Source organism: Triturus cristatus, chromosome 7, assembly GCF_964204655.1.
Source record: "Triturus cristatus chromosome 7, aTriCri1.1, whole genome shotgun sequence".
Lineage (NCBI taxonomy): Eukaryota > Metazoa > Chordata > Amphibia > Caudata > Salamandridae > Triturus > Triturus cristatus.
In genome coordinates, this window is record NC_140590.1 from 424,331,346 (window position 1) to 424,347,904 (window position 16,559).

General features: G+C 43.3%; 1 protein-coding gene across 1 annotated transcript in view; it reads right to left on the reverse strand.

Moving 5' to 3' along the window:
* Positions 1–16,559, reverse strand: part of LOC146809856 (cytosolic phospholipase A2 gamma-like) — a 1,073,925-nt gene that overhangs the window by 549,357 nt on the left and 508,009 nt on the right. Inside the window, exon 6 of the mRNA XM_085616718.1 lies at positions 12,578–12,695. Within this exon, the coding sequence (XP_085472844.1) occupies positions 12,578–12,695 (118 nt within the window). The remainder of the gene's footprint in view (positions 1–12,577; positions 12,696–16,559) is intronic.

The window sequence follows — 16,559 nt, forward strand, 5'->3', positions numbered from 1 at the left end:
ATATGAAGCAAGTTTCTAAATACGAAGAATAAAAATAAAACTTCTAATGCAAAATTAAACACATCAAACATCTGAGAAATATTTTTTGCAAACAGATATGAGAAACAGTTCAATACAAGTCAGTTTAAAAAAAAACGATTTTATCTTGGAATGTGTAGAAACATGAAGAAAGATTCTAGCTTTTCTACAATTATATAAGAAGTGCAGAAAAAAAACATGTTCCCTCTGCTTGCAATTGTAAGCTAGAAAAACAGAGCAAAAGAAAGAAAATAAAAGTTTAGTTTGCGTTACTTTACAAAGCTGCTTCGATTACTCTTTCACCTGGCCTGCTGGCTCTGTAATCAGGCATTGTGACACCATAATTTGATTGTAATAACTTATAACAGTCACGTTCTGACATCTTTTCTTTATAATCAGCGACCTGGTGCATCTCAAGTCACCCATTACAAAGAAATTGGAAACTGGCGAATATATAGGGAAAACAGAATCCCATGTATTATATTAATAAAACATCCACTGTATCACTTGTCAGTGTTCAACCCACACATATACTTTGTAATGTTATGAATAGTAGCTAGTCAATAAGCACCACCTTTTACCGAAAATATGCATAACAGTTTTATGTAAGCTTTCTACCAGCACTAATGGAAATACATTTTCAATCCAAGTCATACATATATGCTTACCAGGACATTCCAGATAATGTGTTTTGTAAGGAACAAACTAAACACATCTCCAAATGAGATACACAGCTACAATAATGGAATAAACAATTCTAAAAATTGAGTACCTTCCATACTCTCACACAAATCATAGCCAGTACCATATCAATGTCAATCAATCAATAAATTAGGGTAATTACTACTCACACATGAAAGTCTCATGGCACTGGGAGCGGGGGGGGGGGGAGCTCTGTTCAATTTAAGAGCCCGGTCTTGAGTGCCTTTCTGAAGATGTTCAGGGAGGGGACTTGTCTGGTGTCGATCTGGAGCTTTTTCCAGGTCTTGGCCATGATGTAGGAGAAGGCTCTTCCAACTGTTCTAGCTCTGCGGATGCTCGGGGTTTCGGCGAGGTCGGTGGATCGGAGGTTTTTCTTGGGTACGTGGCAGGAGATTCTCTCTTTGAGGTATTGGGGTCCGGTGTTGTGGAGGTATTTGTAGGTGTGGGTGAGTATCTTGAAAGTAACTCTCTTCTCAACGGGGAGCCAGTGGAGGTTCCGCAGGTGTTGGGTGATGTGTTCGTTTTGAGGGATGCCAAGGACGAGTCTGGCTGCGGTCTTCTGTTTGGTCTGAAGTCTGCAGAGCTGAGACTTGTTGATCCCGGTGTATAGGGTGTTTCCCTAGTCCAGCCTGCTGGTTAAGAGTTTGTGGGTGATGGTCTTCCTTAATATGGGGGGGATCCATTTCAAGGTCTTTCGGAGGATGCGGAGGGGGTTGAGGCCGCTGGAGGCGACGGTGTTGACATGTCGGGTCATGGAGAGGGATGAGTCTAGTACGATGCTGAGGTTTTGGGCGATGTCCGTGGGGGTGGGAGGGCTGCCGAGGGAGGTGGGCCACCAGGTGTTGTCCTATGCAGATGGGGAGGGTCCGAGGACAAGGATCTCTGTCTTTTCAGAGTTGAGCTTCAGGCAGCTGCTGCTCATCCAGGACGCAACATCCCTCATTCCTTCCTGGAAGTTGAGTCTGGTGGTGTTGGGGACCTTGGAGAGGGAGAGGAAGACCTGAGTGTCGTTGGCATAGGATACTATGCTGAGTCCATGCAGTCTGACGATGGCAGCGAGCGGGGCCATGTAGATGTTGAAGAGCGTGGGGCTGAGCGACGATCTTGGGGTACTCTGCAGTTAGGTTCCATGGGTTCAGAGGAAGGGTGGCAGCCTGATTTTTTGGGTCCTGCCGGTGAGGAAGGAGCGGATCCAGTTGAACGGCAGTTCCCTGTATGCCGGCATCCTGGAGTCTGGTGATGAGTGTGCGGTGGGAGACGGTGTTGAACGCTGCAGACATGTTGAGTAGGATCAGGGCCGTGGTGTGTCCTTGATCAAGGAGGGTGCGGATGTCGTCTGTGGCGGCAAGTAGAGCGGTCTTGGTGCTGTAGTTGCTGTGGAATCCGGATTGGGATGGGTCGTGGATGGAGTTTTCTTTAATGAACTTTGTTAGTTGGGCATTGATGGTCTTCTCAGTGACTTCGGCCGCGAAGTGGAGGAGGGAGATGGGTCGGAAGTTCTTGAAGTCCGTAGGACAAAAATATAGTATGTGTTTCACCTTTTTCAAATATAAAGTGCTTTCAGCTTTTTTGTTTAATTACTTTCTAAAATAAAGTAATTTTATACACTTTAAAATCACATGAAAACAAACCATGTAATTTTGTATCTTTTTATAGTTGATCAAAGAATTAAAACATACTGTACAAAGTGCATTACTATAGTATATTAATCCTCACATTTTGTAAGCTGTCCAAAGCTAATTACAATATCACTTACACATACTAATATTGTAAATATGAACAATATTAATCACAGACTTAATGTATGTACAACTTTGTACATTTATAAAAGTATCTCAAAAACTGTTTGCTTACTCAAATACACTTGTAATTATTATCAATATCCATTCCGTTACATGTAAAATATGCTGTATGTTGAAAATACATTGATAAAACGCTTTGTGACACACTGAATATATGACACCTCAGAGGATTAGAAGCAGAAAGGAGTTCACTTCCTGCACCTGTACACCACCAGAGATAAACTCAGGTAAAAAAGTTTATGCAAGGGAAATATGCATTTCAAGGCCTTAACAACTGTAACCAATCTGACTGAAGCTGTTTCCCAAAAATATAAAGGGAACATCAATGATTGATTGATCTTAATGTGACTTCTCACCAGCCTTGCATCAAAAGTAAAAGCCTCTGCAGTATAGCATTGCTTCTGAAGACACCGTATTATGGTGCAATACTCCACCCTACAACTAATTATTTAAAAAATAAGACATAAGGAGGCAAGGGGACCGTTTTCTGTCCCCCTTTACTTATGGCGGGAGTCTAGAAACATCTCTCGAGTGCATTATTTTTATCCCCCACATATGCTCTGTGGGAGTTCTGCAGGAGAGACACAAGCATTAAGCGGTGAATTTTGCTACTCTGTCCTGCGAGACTCCCATAAGAGCACACAGGGTCGGCAGTGAGTCCTGTCGGGATCCATAAGGACATATGGGAAAGAAGAGGGGGGACATTTTTATTGTGACTTGCCTTGAGACTTAGGACATGTGTAGTATACACTGGGCCATTTAAAAGGCCTTGGATTGTCTGGAAGGTGAGGACTGTCCATAAGAACTTTTGTACAAGGCGTAGACAGAGTATACTAGAGACTGGCCCCCCCTAAAGGGGCTTGGATGTCTGAAGGGAGTGATCTCTCCTAGAAAACATCTGTAGATGGCATAGAATGTGCACAATAAAAGCGTGACTATCTGAAGGGTTGCTAGTCTGGAATGAGTGGTCTCTCCATCACCACATTTGTAGGCCGGGGCAGAGTTCACAGTGTTCCGCAACATGAAACTCTGCAAAGTAACATAAGAAATCTGCCAAGCTACTCCGAGTTCTGCGAGCAGCAGTGTGTGTTACCTCACACTGTTCACACTGATTTTCAGTGCCTTGTGTTTGTCCCACACTACAAAATCAGTGTGAAAGGCATCCAGTGCAGCGTAAGAGGGAATTGCTTCTTTCTGCTGCACAAGTAGAAGTTCTACTCGAGCGGCCGCTTCCTCAATGGGAACAGAAGATTTCTCATTGCGATAGGTAGCGACCATCCGCGACCGCCCGCGTTGAGAAATCTAGCAGGGAAGTGGTCTAGCATTGGATTTTACTCGCTCGGGCTCGGCAACTTACCGTTGGCGATCGCGAGTGAGGATACAACTCAGATCCGCGAGTTTTGCAGAACTCCACGAGATCTGCGGAGCACGGAGTGTGAAAAACTCCATGAACAGAGCGGAATTCACCTCCCAGGGATAGACATTTGTACAAGGCATAGACTGTGTGTTGTAGGAGCTTGACGATTCATATCACATTAATTCTGCCTGAGAAATCATCTACTTGCAAAACGTCTAGTACAGGGCAAATGGTATATATAGCAGGCACATACATACCTAAGGGGATGCGGTGTCTGGAGGGAGTGGGCTATATGTAAGGACTTCTGTGCAAGAAAAAATGTCTTTGTAGTGGTGGCAAAGCTACATAATATAGCTTGGGGGTCTGGAAGGAGTGACCTCAAATCTGCTATGCAAGGCATAGTGGTAGTAGGTGTGTGTCCTCAAAAGGAGATTTGGTGTCTGGACAGGCTGGATATGTGTGACAACTGCTGCACAAGGCATAAGTAACAGGGTGTGATTGTTGAAATAAACACTTTTAAACACATGTAGCGTCCTTTCTTAGTGTAGCACTTGTGTGCTATTCTAAAGAACGAAATCGGACTTGAAACACCATTGCATCGCCGAACCGTTTACGGGAACGTTAGTAAACCAAAGAGCATGTGCACCACAACAGTAGGTATGATATGGGGTTGTATCACGCTCAAGCTCTGGTGCACTGAACTAGGTGGCGGTCCAGGCACCCCTTGGCAGGAAAGACGAACCTTGTAGAGTTAAGCCAGAGTACATTGTAAGGACAGCAAAGTCTGTATATAGCAGGTGCTTTGCTATGTAATACTTCTTAGTTGTGTGGAGGGACTGGTCTCCCTGTGAACATCTGTACAGAGGAAGAAAACTGTGCGTAGATAGGGGCTTGACCACCTAATGGTGCTTGAGTGTCTGGAGGGAGTGGACTCTACATGAAGAGCTCTACACTGAGTAAAGACTGTACATAGTCGGGCATGTCCATGTAAAAGGGCTTGTGTATCTGGAGGGACTGGCCTCTCAGTAAAGTGCTTTGCACGGGATGAATATTCTGCGTTGTTGTGCCATGTCTACCTAATTGGGTGTGGGTATGTGGAGAGTAGACTCCCCCAAAAGATTGTGAAAAAAACACAAGAGGAAAAAAGTCAAGAATCACATACGAAAACAGATAACATTGTGAAAACCACTCCACATATTACATTACAAAAATATAGACCAACATAGGCATAAAGTTTATGTAGGGTATGCTTTCCTGCCCAAATCAAAGAATCTTTATTCGGTCAAAAGGACCATAAAAGAACATAATAAAAAAAATTTACAAACAAATCACACACAATAAAATTAAAAAGGTAAATTAATGAATTGTGCATCTACATTGCCTTTCTGTTGTGTCATAACTGAGTCGCACTGCATACTTTTTTACTAAACTCCTCGCCTGAGTAATAAAATTCAATACTGCATAACAGATTGTTGGAGACTCACAGCGTTGTAAGAACAGTAAACCATCTTGGTGTGCTTTAAAACCTTTCCCTGATAAAATTGGGCGTCAAAAATGGATTCTAAAAGCTGAATATAAAGTGCACAATAGCACAAAGTGCTTAGCGGACTATATGGACACTGTATCACATGGGCAGTGGGGTAATGAAGCGAACCACATCCCAGTAAAGGGTAGAGCCACCAAGAAGTGAATCATATGTATTCGGAGGTGGGTTAAATAAAATCTATGTTCTGGTGGCTTTATACATAATAGGTAAGGCTCGATGACTCCACCCATTGACAAAGGGATATACGCATGGACAGTTACCATGTCTAAAATTTTCTCAAGTCTCATCTTATCTCTATTGGCATGGTATGTGTCCTTTACCAAAGCCTTCATGTGTGAGCCAATCTCACTAGCATTCTCAAAAACACTAGTTAATCCTAAATCATAAAGGGTGTTTTTTTATATACTTGGTCCATGGGATGTCTAGCATATTCATCTGTTTCAGACAATCCTATACTATTTCCCGAGTGAAGCTTAGCTCCGGAGTGGACCAGATTTTAACCCATAACAAGATTGGTTCCAATCCCACCTTATCTTCTGTAAAATAAAGGCCCATTTCTTTTTGAGTTATAAAACTTAATATGGATGTGGGTATTCACAACAGCCTTGCTAAAAACGTGTTTCCTGCTACCTGGAGGGTCTTTACAGGTGTATGTCCCCAGACTCCTGCACCATATGTACACACCAACAGACATTTACTTCTGTATAGCATTATCAATTCTGTGGCGGGATGGTGTCCTACATTTTTAGCAAATTGAAACAGAGATTCCCAGGCCGCTTCCATCTACTGGGATTATTAAAGAATCAATTGGCCCCTTTTTAAATTGGCGCTAAATAGAATGCATAGGTAACTTAAATCTGTTGTTTTCTTTATTGGTGTATGGCCGCTAAAACACAACTTTGAGCAGGTGGTCTTTGGCCCACATGTTAAAATGTAGGATTTACCATATTTACCTTGAGGTTTAACCCCTGCATTAAGCTATAAAGCCCATCTAAAAGAGCTTGCAGACCATTAGCAGTGCGGGCCAGATGGACAGTATCATTCACGTATAATAAAACCATGACTAGGCGAAAAGCAATTTTTGGGATGTCAGGGGTACAGTCTGTTAAAAAGTAGTCAAGGGCATTAATATAAAAAAGAAATAAAAAGGGCACTAAAATGCAGCCTTGTCTACCCCAAGGGTAACTTGAATAGGGGGAGTCTGTTTACCTGACAGAGAGTAGCCTACTCTCATATTCGTATCTTGGTGAAGGCCTTTTTAAACGCATGCAAAAAGGGTGAATCCACTCCTGCAAGACCCATGATGTCCCACAATTTATTTCTATCCACTAAGTCAAAGCACAGGAGAGGTCCATAAAGGCCATATGTATGGCCTCTCTCCTGGCCTTGACATATTTACTAAAAATTAGGGCGAGATTTGGAGCTTGCTCTGTAGTGCCCATTCCTGGGTAAAACCCAAATTGCACTTTGGTAAAAAAAATGAGTTTTCATTCGCCCTAGATTCCAGCTTCCCAAAGTTGACCCTAACCAAAAATGGTTCCGGAAAATCGAGCTGTGCAATCGGGCGTTAGTTGAAAGGACATTCTTATCACCTTTTTTATACATAGGAACTGTGACTGACTGTCTCGGTTGGCCCCCCACCTATTATAGACCTAAAACCATTCACAAGCAGCAGTGCACAGAGATCTAAATTGTGTTTAAAAATCTCAATTAGCACACCATCTGGTCCTGCTGCCTTTCCTGATGCTGAGTGTATTATGACTGTGTACCTCCCCCAGAGAAATGGATTTGCTAAAATCATCTAGTGCTTCGCTGGTTACAATGGGCTCAGCAGGGGAGACTTGTAATTTTTCCAGGCATTTCTGTGTTAAATATTTTTGAAACATGTGCAACCCATTCATGCTTCATTATACGGCAGTCAAAACCTGACTCTGGCTTCTTGGTGAAAAAGGGTCTATTCACTATTTCCCAAAGGCTTGATTATCTAAAAGGACTGTTGCTTGTTCCAGACCGTCCCAGGCCTCAGATTTTATTCCAGCCTTTTTTTTCAATAGCATTTTGTAATTCCTTCTGGCCTCCCTCAACTTCACTACTTCCCATTGGATTTTGTAAGTCGTGTTTTTTAAGGCTCGATAGGTGTTTGTACATTCTCAATTGAACAATGTGCGAATAGGGAGTACTGACCATGGGTTCCTAATCCTTAGTGAATCAGAAATTAAATTACAAATCCCAGTGAAGTTTTCATACACAATGGCTGGCTCAGAGTTTTATCCAAAGGAAATTAAGATTTCCATATAATTTTTGCCCACCACTTCTGCGAGGCCTTTGCTAGGATCGGCATGTTGTCATTTTCTATGTACCCCCTTATTTTTGGTGTAAGACATAGGCTGGGCTTTACCAGGCATAGGTGAAGCTGAGGGTGTGGAGCCGAGACTTACAGTGATGGGATAATGATCGCTTAAAGGAGAGGTACAGAACTTACAATTTTTAATCAGCGGGCCGAGGTATCTAACACTAGGATATGGTCAATGGTAGTTCCTTTGACCTTGCATAGAAAGGTTGGAATATCTGTCTGGTTTTCCGCCATTCAATCCATTGCAAAGGACAGGTTATTAACTAATATTAGCCTTGTTAATGCTACCTATACGCTGTGTGCATAAAGTGACAAGCAGGCTCGCCCAGCCATTATAAAGTCTACACATATGTTTCCCACTGTAGAGACATTTTGTTATATTAAAATCACCCACCCATAATAGAGAAACCTCCTTCAATTCTTTATCTCTTTTATCCTGGGGAATATGCTCCAAATCCTCAAAAAACCCCACCGGTTGAACCCGAAGTATTTATAATACAAATTGATTAAAATTATATCAATCTCTTTGGGGTACAAGATCTTCACCAGTTGGAAATGAGGATTAAAAAACAATTCCTTTACTTGAACATTCCCATGTGGTTGATGCCAAGATCAGGAAACCACCCTTCCCCCTGGCAGCAGGTGAACAAAATGATCTGAACCCGTTGATTGTGATATGTCCATAAGCCCATGTTTCCTGTCAACATATGATGTCAAAGGTTTTGGCAAACCGTAACCAATCGCTATTGGAAATCTTTTGACTGATCCCTGCCACATTCCTGGAAAACACACGCAAATCCTTTGCATGCTGTGTGGGAGGGCTATCTTCAGTTAAGATGGTGAACATCTGGTTCAGGGGGGTTTGTTTGAAAAAATCATCAATGCCAGGCGCTCCTTGATGTTCCCAATACATAAAAAGCCTTCATGTAATGAGCCTGGCCTGCCCTCAGTGACGTGGCAACTAAATTCGGGGGAGAGCATTATGATTGGCTTGGGTCTGTCAAAGTCTTTTGGCCGGTCCCACTCAAATCAATTTCTTTCCATAAGTTATTCTTTGCACACAGAGAATTGTCTGCTAATGAGAGTTTCCTAACTAAAGTCAGCTATTCATATTGAGGAAAAGGCACATGTTAACCAGCATGGGGGAAATCCCCTTATAATACATTACAGAGATTCCCCTATCTTCCAGTACTCTGGAGCTGTAACCTAGGCAACCACTTATGGCTGAATAAAAGCATGTTACCAGTTCAAAAGCTTACAAAGCACATTCTGCTATGAACTACTTTTAAACTTTCCATTGGCAGTCCCCTATACCGTTAGACACTAATCCAATGGCAGCAAGCACTACACTTAAGATTCCCTTTTTTCTAATGGCAAATCACAATACAAACAGAAGTTACTGATTACCTAACCTACTCTTTTACATCGGTAACAGCAACCAACTAGAAGGCTGACATCGAAAAGGGCTTTTACTCCTCCTCAATCTGCATGCTTTTCCAGAATATTACTCAATCTGCTGTTGACTCCTTCTGTGACCAACTCCACTATACATGTCTTCTAGGCTAGAGAGTATGCCAAAAATTTTGAAATTGCCAAGGATCTAGGATTTTTCCAAGTGGACATTACTTGGGTTGGTCACAGAGGTATGAAAGGGCATCATGTGGTTTCAACCTATGGTTCAAAGCATTTTGAATTGTGAGCATCTATATATGATGATTGTACACTGTGGTGGCAATGTTTTGGGTACAGTGACAGGGTCTGCTCTCGAAATTCAAATAAAGAAGATCTTGGAACCGTTAATGGCTTACTTTTCTCACACTACCTCTGTTTCTCTGTTGTTCAAAGATTGAGAAATCTCAATAACATGTCAACAAAACAACTTTGACATTTCTATGTTAACATGGGATGGGCTCAATATACCAAAACAAGATCTGCTTTGACATGCCTGGTGTCTACTGGAGTGATGGAGTTCATTTCACCGCAGTAGGGAACAGAATCTCGCTTAATATCAAGGAATGTATACAATTCTACCTATAAGTGTGCACAACACATTATTAGGACAACTTCTCTTTTCTAAGTCACTCTATGACCCAATAATAAAAATTATTCATAAAGCAGTATTTGTTTTATAATTTGTTTAGTCCTGAAGGACTCCTACAGGGCTGAACCAGGTAAATAACTGATATGTTTGCATATTTAACCACTACTGCGGAATCCAGTAGGACCAATATCACATTTAAAAAACAAATTTACTGTTCTCTAATCTTCCACTTGTGCATTTAAGGAATTTGCCCATGTAATAAGACTTGGTTATGGTAAAGAAGTGGCATCCTTGTAAAAAGCTCTATACACTGTGAACACTATGGATAGCAGGGGCTTACCCACATAATGAGTTGTGGGAGTGTGGATAGAGCATGCTCTCAGTGAGTACTTTTGTACAACATGTTGTTTGTGCATAGGTGAGGCTTTATCACCTAATGGGGCTTGAGTGTCAGGAGCAAGCAGACTGTCTATGAAGACTCCTCTACAAAGCATAGGCTATATATTGTAAGGGGCAAGACAACAGGGGTAGAGGAGCACAGTAACCATTTGTATTACTTATACTATTCGAAACCTTAATCTTATAAGGCAAAAAGCAAATGTATGTAACCACAGTAGAGATCTCTTTTATAGTAAAGACAAAACAGCAACTTCTTTTTTCAAGCTCTTCAAATTGGACGTCCTTTCTCGCTCTAACCAGATAATGTTCAACGCCTGAATAGGTGTTTACTTCGCCTTTGCGAGTTACTCAAATGAGGATATATCAGGAATTTTAAAGATGGGTGAAAGAATATCGCTTTGACAATGCCTAGGAGAAGGGATGTGGAGACGGTGGGTTTATTAAATCTGAAATCAAGTTACACTGGGCATTAGATCAGTGAACATGATTGGAATACTGTGGAGCACACAGCGTTTGTCGATGCGGTCTGTTGATATGAATCAAGTATTTATCATATACAAATCAGATTAACTTTGGACTTCATCTGTTTGAGGGTTCCGACTATCTAATACTTAACCTTTGCCCTGAAGAAGTCCTGTGAGGTTGGGACAAAATGCGTAGAATGTACTTTTTATACATGTACATTGATATGAAGATCGATGAATAAAAGAAAAGAATACGGATATAAAAAAATTATTTTTCAAAAGAAAGAAGTTGCCGTGTTGTCTTTTCTATAAAATAGATCTCTATTGTGGTTGCATACATATGCGTTTTACCGAATAAGATTAGGGTTTTGACTAGTATAAGCAACTTGTATGGTTACTGTCCTCCTCTACCCCTGTTGTCTTGCATTTTCTCAGTTCATTTTTTTTTTTCAAATGGTTGACCCGCAGAGTGAGCACTGCAAAATAATTTGGATGAATAGTGTGCGGTGATTGTATACCACAACTGTTTGTTCTGCTACTATACATATATTGTAAGGCGTTGGCCACCTAATAAGACAGCCTACAGGAGGTGCTCTCCACCAAGACTATGGTACAGGGCAAAGAGTGTGCATAGTATGGGCTTACCTTCCTAATAGGACATGGGAATGTAAGCAATTGCTTTTTCCATGAGTACGCTTGCAAGACATAGGGTGTGCGAGTAGAGGCGTATTCACATAACAGGGCGTAGGTGTCAGGAGTGATTGGGCTATCCATGGTTACTTTTGTTCAAGGCTTACACTGTGCATTGTAGGTGCCTAGCTACTTACATGTCTGTGATTGTGCCCAAGTGATCACCTACCCGCAAAGAATCTGGTACAGCACATAACTGGAAATTAAAATAACAGAAATGGAAAAAATAGGTATTCCTGTGCAAACTGTGGAATAGTAAATATGATTTACATTAGCCCTGCAGATCTGTAGTGATCAGTGGACTTTGAGATAGCTAAGAAATCTCGATAGAGGGCATCCACCGTTGTTGTGGAGGAGATGAAAATCATGGGGGAGTGGTTTCTTGCAAAGCCTCCTCAGTTGTATAGTTGGATATTTCCAAGGAATTCTCGTCTGCCAAGTGTAAAATATGCCATATATGTATAAGATCATGGAGATGCTCGTGATGTTTGAGCCACCTGCTATTATAATCCTCATAGGCTTACATGAAGTTCAATATGATAATCTCAGAACAAATAGCTTGGAAATAAGTATGTTGTGTTAAAGCAATTATGTTGCAATATTCATATGTGCAATTCTTGGTGATCTTGATTTGGAAAAGATTTCATTATAACAAACCATGGATTCACACCCTCACCCTGTGTAGCCATCAATAAAAAGTCCAACATGTGTTCTTATCCTCTGGGCCACATCAGCATTCTTACAGATAAATGATAGTATGCCAGATGTGTCTAAAGATTTACTCTGGTGTGTGCCTACTCCATATTGCCACAGTGCACATTCTTCTCGTTGTCATTCACTCTGGCATTTTGTCATGTGGCTGCTAGATATTTGTCTCTGGTACTTTCCAGTAAACATGAGCCCCTCATGGAGACAATCAAGTGACTGGGGAATGACCCAAGGGAAGCCAACCACTACAACAGATTATGAGCACAAGGAGGAGGCTAAAGATAAAGACCCAATGTGCACATCTAGCGATAAAGAAAGAAAAGCATCAAGTATCTCCCAAGCAAATCATATGCAGAAGTCATTTTCAAAAGAGGAAGTATATTTCAATTCATATAACGGATGAGGGACGGCATACAGGAATTCCTTCTACACACAAACGATTGCAATGTCAACACATTTGTCCCATATTGATCAAAGCAACTTTTGCCGTTTCTTGCCTGGGTTTGTAAAGTTTGTTCGTTCAATGGCCTTCTTGTCCACTGCAGCAAAGAGACCGTATGGTACAGATCCGTTTTCCTGGAATGGTTTCCAACTAGACATGTTGTTACGATTATGCTGAACAGAATAGAAAAAAACAGATTTTTTAAGCCTACAATAAAATATATAATTACATGAATGAAAATCCAAACTGCCGTAAGGGAAACATAAACATGCATTTGTTCACTGACCAGCAGGATTATACTCACAAATAAATGATGTTTCATCTGCCTAATATTCATTGCAATCATCAATATCATCAGGCATATATATGAATGCAGACTCCAGTCTAAAGATGTGTGCCCTGATTGCGGCTCTAGGGACTCGTCGTGGCTAGTGATGGAATATAGGCCCATATGCGCTAACACATTTTTCGCTAGGCATAACATGATTAAAAGTATTTGATGCGTCAAACCTCTAGCCCTTGAGGAACAAGCAGGAATTATGAAGGAGTATAGTAGTCTTGAAGACTAATTTAATTGGAAAAGCAGAAAATCTGTAATAATAATCATATTTTAATTACAATGTCAAGAGGGATTAGCATGTTTATGACCAATCAAAAATACGAAGTATTTGGTATTTCATTCTAATGCAGTTCAGAGTTTCTCAACGGTGTGTATAATAAAGCAATGTCGTATTTTAGGTCTCTTTGAGACATTTTGTAAGTGGGCAAAAGTGCTACCCACATGGTTTTGCTGGCCTAGGGCTTGAGTGCACGATGGCGTGCACGTGCACAGCTGCTCCTCTGCTCCTTGCATTCCCCCCTCCCTTCTCACCCAGCCCTTTGATGCTCTGCTCGATTACTTTCACTTTAGCCGCTTTGACCCTTGCATTCCCCCTCCCTTCTCACCCAGCCCTTTGATGCTCTGCTTGATTACTTTCACTTTCGCCGCTTTGATGTTTGATGCAAACGCGATCACTTCCACTTGGCATAGCCTGTACTTATTCTCTTTGTCCTCACATATGCTATTCCCTCTGTATTTTCACTCTGCCCTCACATGTGCTTTTCCCTCTCCATTTTTCTCTCTTTCCTCACACATGCTATTCCCTCTGTATTTGTCTCTCTTCCCTCACATGTACTCTTCCCTCTGCATTTTTTAGGTCTCGGCTCGAAGGCTGCGCTTGCGCAGTCTCGATCCGAGATTTAATGACTTGGAGAAGAGGGGCTTGAACCCGCCCCTCTTCTCCCCTGTTCTCCATTGGCTGGCCTCTTGAATGCTGGCCAGCCATCGGAGAAGAGGTCCGTCATTCCGATTAGGCCCCGTCCTTTTCGGATCGGGGGCGTGTTTTTTTCAGAAAGTCTAATTATCTCCTCCAGCCAATGGTAAGAGGAGATAAAAGCAAAACACGCCCCCGAATCTGAAAACGCCACTGCGTTTCTCCGAGGCATTTCTGCTCTGCCTCGGAGAAAGGCAGTGGTGTGCTTGCCTTTTGCTCTGCCTTGTTTGTTTTGAGAATCTGGTCACTCTAGGTACAGGCCCCACCTGTGGCCGGATCCCACCATTTGTGCATTGTCCCTTTCGTACATTTGTTCCAGGGCCTATTTTCTGTCGTAGTCCGACCCTGCCTGAGCTCTGTTGTCTCCGCTCCGTTTATCTGTACCCACACACAGCAGCACGCGCTGCCTCCGGCCGACCCCGTGCCACTCATGATTTCCCCAGGTGCAGAGAGTTAAGCAGTTAATCAGAGGCGCCCGGCCCGTGCCCTGGCCCGGCGCTCCTCACGGCTGCCAGCAGAGCCGGCTCCCCCCGTACCCAGCTCCCGCCACCAGCACTCAGACACGGCCTTGTGACCTTGGATAATGCCCTCTGCCTGCCGCTGGCACGGAACCCGTCCTCTGACAGCCCTGCCCCAGCGGCTCGCGATGCAAGGCGCAGCACCTGCTCCTGCTAATGAGGCGGGCACCCGAGCACCAAGGGCCACGAAAACACTGCTTAATGGAAGTTTCCACGAAAAAAGGCTCTATTAAACTGGGAACACTTTGCAACATTTGACATCTCGATGTATTACTGCGTCAGCCCGGGAGCGCATCCTTCACTTGCATACAGACATCTGTTGCCGTGTAATTACAGTCCACCTTTTTGTGTGTCTGAATTTTGAATATTTTTCATGTCTGTCTGTCTAGCTGTCGCGCCACCTATAGAAGTTCTCCAGTCTCAAGCCCGCTATGTAAATATACACGCTCACTCGTTCTTTCGAGTTTAGCCCTCATTACGAGACATAACCTGTGAATTCTAGCGCCTTTCGCGCCAAAATCTGCTTGTTTGGGTATTTGCAGGGCCCTTTCCCTTCGATAAATGTCAGCAGATTCGACATGCCAATATTTAAATGGGGTACGCAGACTTTATTGAACCCAGTAATAAGCTCTGACCCACTGGTAACTGCAGCACCAACGGCAAACAGGGGTTTGTGCAGGATTATAATTACAGAGGCATTTGTAATCCGTGCATTAGGTGTCTCTAGGGTTTCAGTACATTGAGTCCTGAATAGAAGTGCCCATTACAAACAAAAGTTTGTACAGGGATCAGAATTGAGTTGTGTGGCAATTACCTCGTTTTCGCACTCACAAAGGAGACCTCGGCAGCTGTAAACGGGCCTCGCCTGCTTAGAATCCCTCTGTGAATTCCCAGCAGGCACAACAACAAGCATTTACAATGCAACGGTCTCGGCATTGTTAAAGTTAGAGCTATTGGCATTGCTCATGACATTATTTTTGTTTATGTTTTTAAAACATGTAAAGAAACGGCATTGTTATTTACAATGTCAATAGCTTAATCTGTGTGTGGGTGCAAATGCAATAGGTCTCGCATTTGAGAGTGATTAAGCTATTTACATTGTAAATAACAATGCTGTTTCTTTAAATGTTTTAAAAACAAAAACATAAACAAAAATAATGTCATGAGCAATACCAATAGCTTTAACTTTACCAATGCCGAGACCATTGCATTGTAAATGCTTGTTCTCTATGCTCTCACATGTGCTCTTCGCTCTGTATTTTTTTCCCTGCCCTCGCATGTGTTCTTCTCTCTATATTTTTCTCTCTGCTCTCAAATGCTCTCTTCCCTCTATGTTTCTCTGCTCACCCTCCACATGTGTCTCTGCCCACCCTCCACGTGTCTCTCCTCACCCTCCACGTGTCTCTCCTCAACCTCCATGTGTCTCTCCTCACCCTCCACATGTCTCTCCTCACCCTCCATGTCTCTCCTCACCCTCCACGTGTCTCTCCTCACCCTCCACATGTCTCTCCTCACCCTCCACACGTCTCTCCTCACCCTCCACACGTGTCTCTCCTCACCCTCCACACATGTCTCTCCTCACCCTCCACACGTGTCTCTCCTCACCCTCCACATCTCTCCTCACCCTCCACACGTGTCTCTCCTCATCCTTCACACGTGTCTCTCCTCACCCTCCACACGTGTCTCCTCACCCTCTGCCTCACCCTCCACATGTGTCTCCTCCTCACCCTCCACATGTGTCTCCTCCTCACCCTCCACAGGTGTCTCCTCCTCATGCTCCACACGTGTCTCTCCTCACCCTCCACACGTGTCTCTCCTCACCCTCCACACGTGTCTCTCCTCACCCTCCACGTGTCTCTCCTCACCCTCCACGTGTCTCTGCTGCACGCCTCACACTGCTGCACGCCACACACTGCTGCATGCCTCACACTGCTGCACGCCTCACACTGCTGCACGCCTCACACTGCTGCACGCCTCACACTGCTGCATGCCACACACTGCTGCATGCCGCTGCACCCCACACACTGCTGCACGCCTCACACTGCTGCACGCCGCACACTGCTGCACACCGCACACTGCTGTACGCCACACACTGCTGCACGCCACACACTGCTACACGAAACATTGCTGCACGCCACACACTGCTGCACAGCACACACTGATGCAACCGGCACAATGCCGCACGCCACACAGTGCTGCACACTGC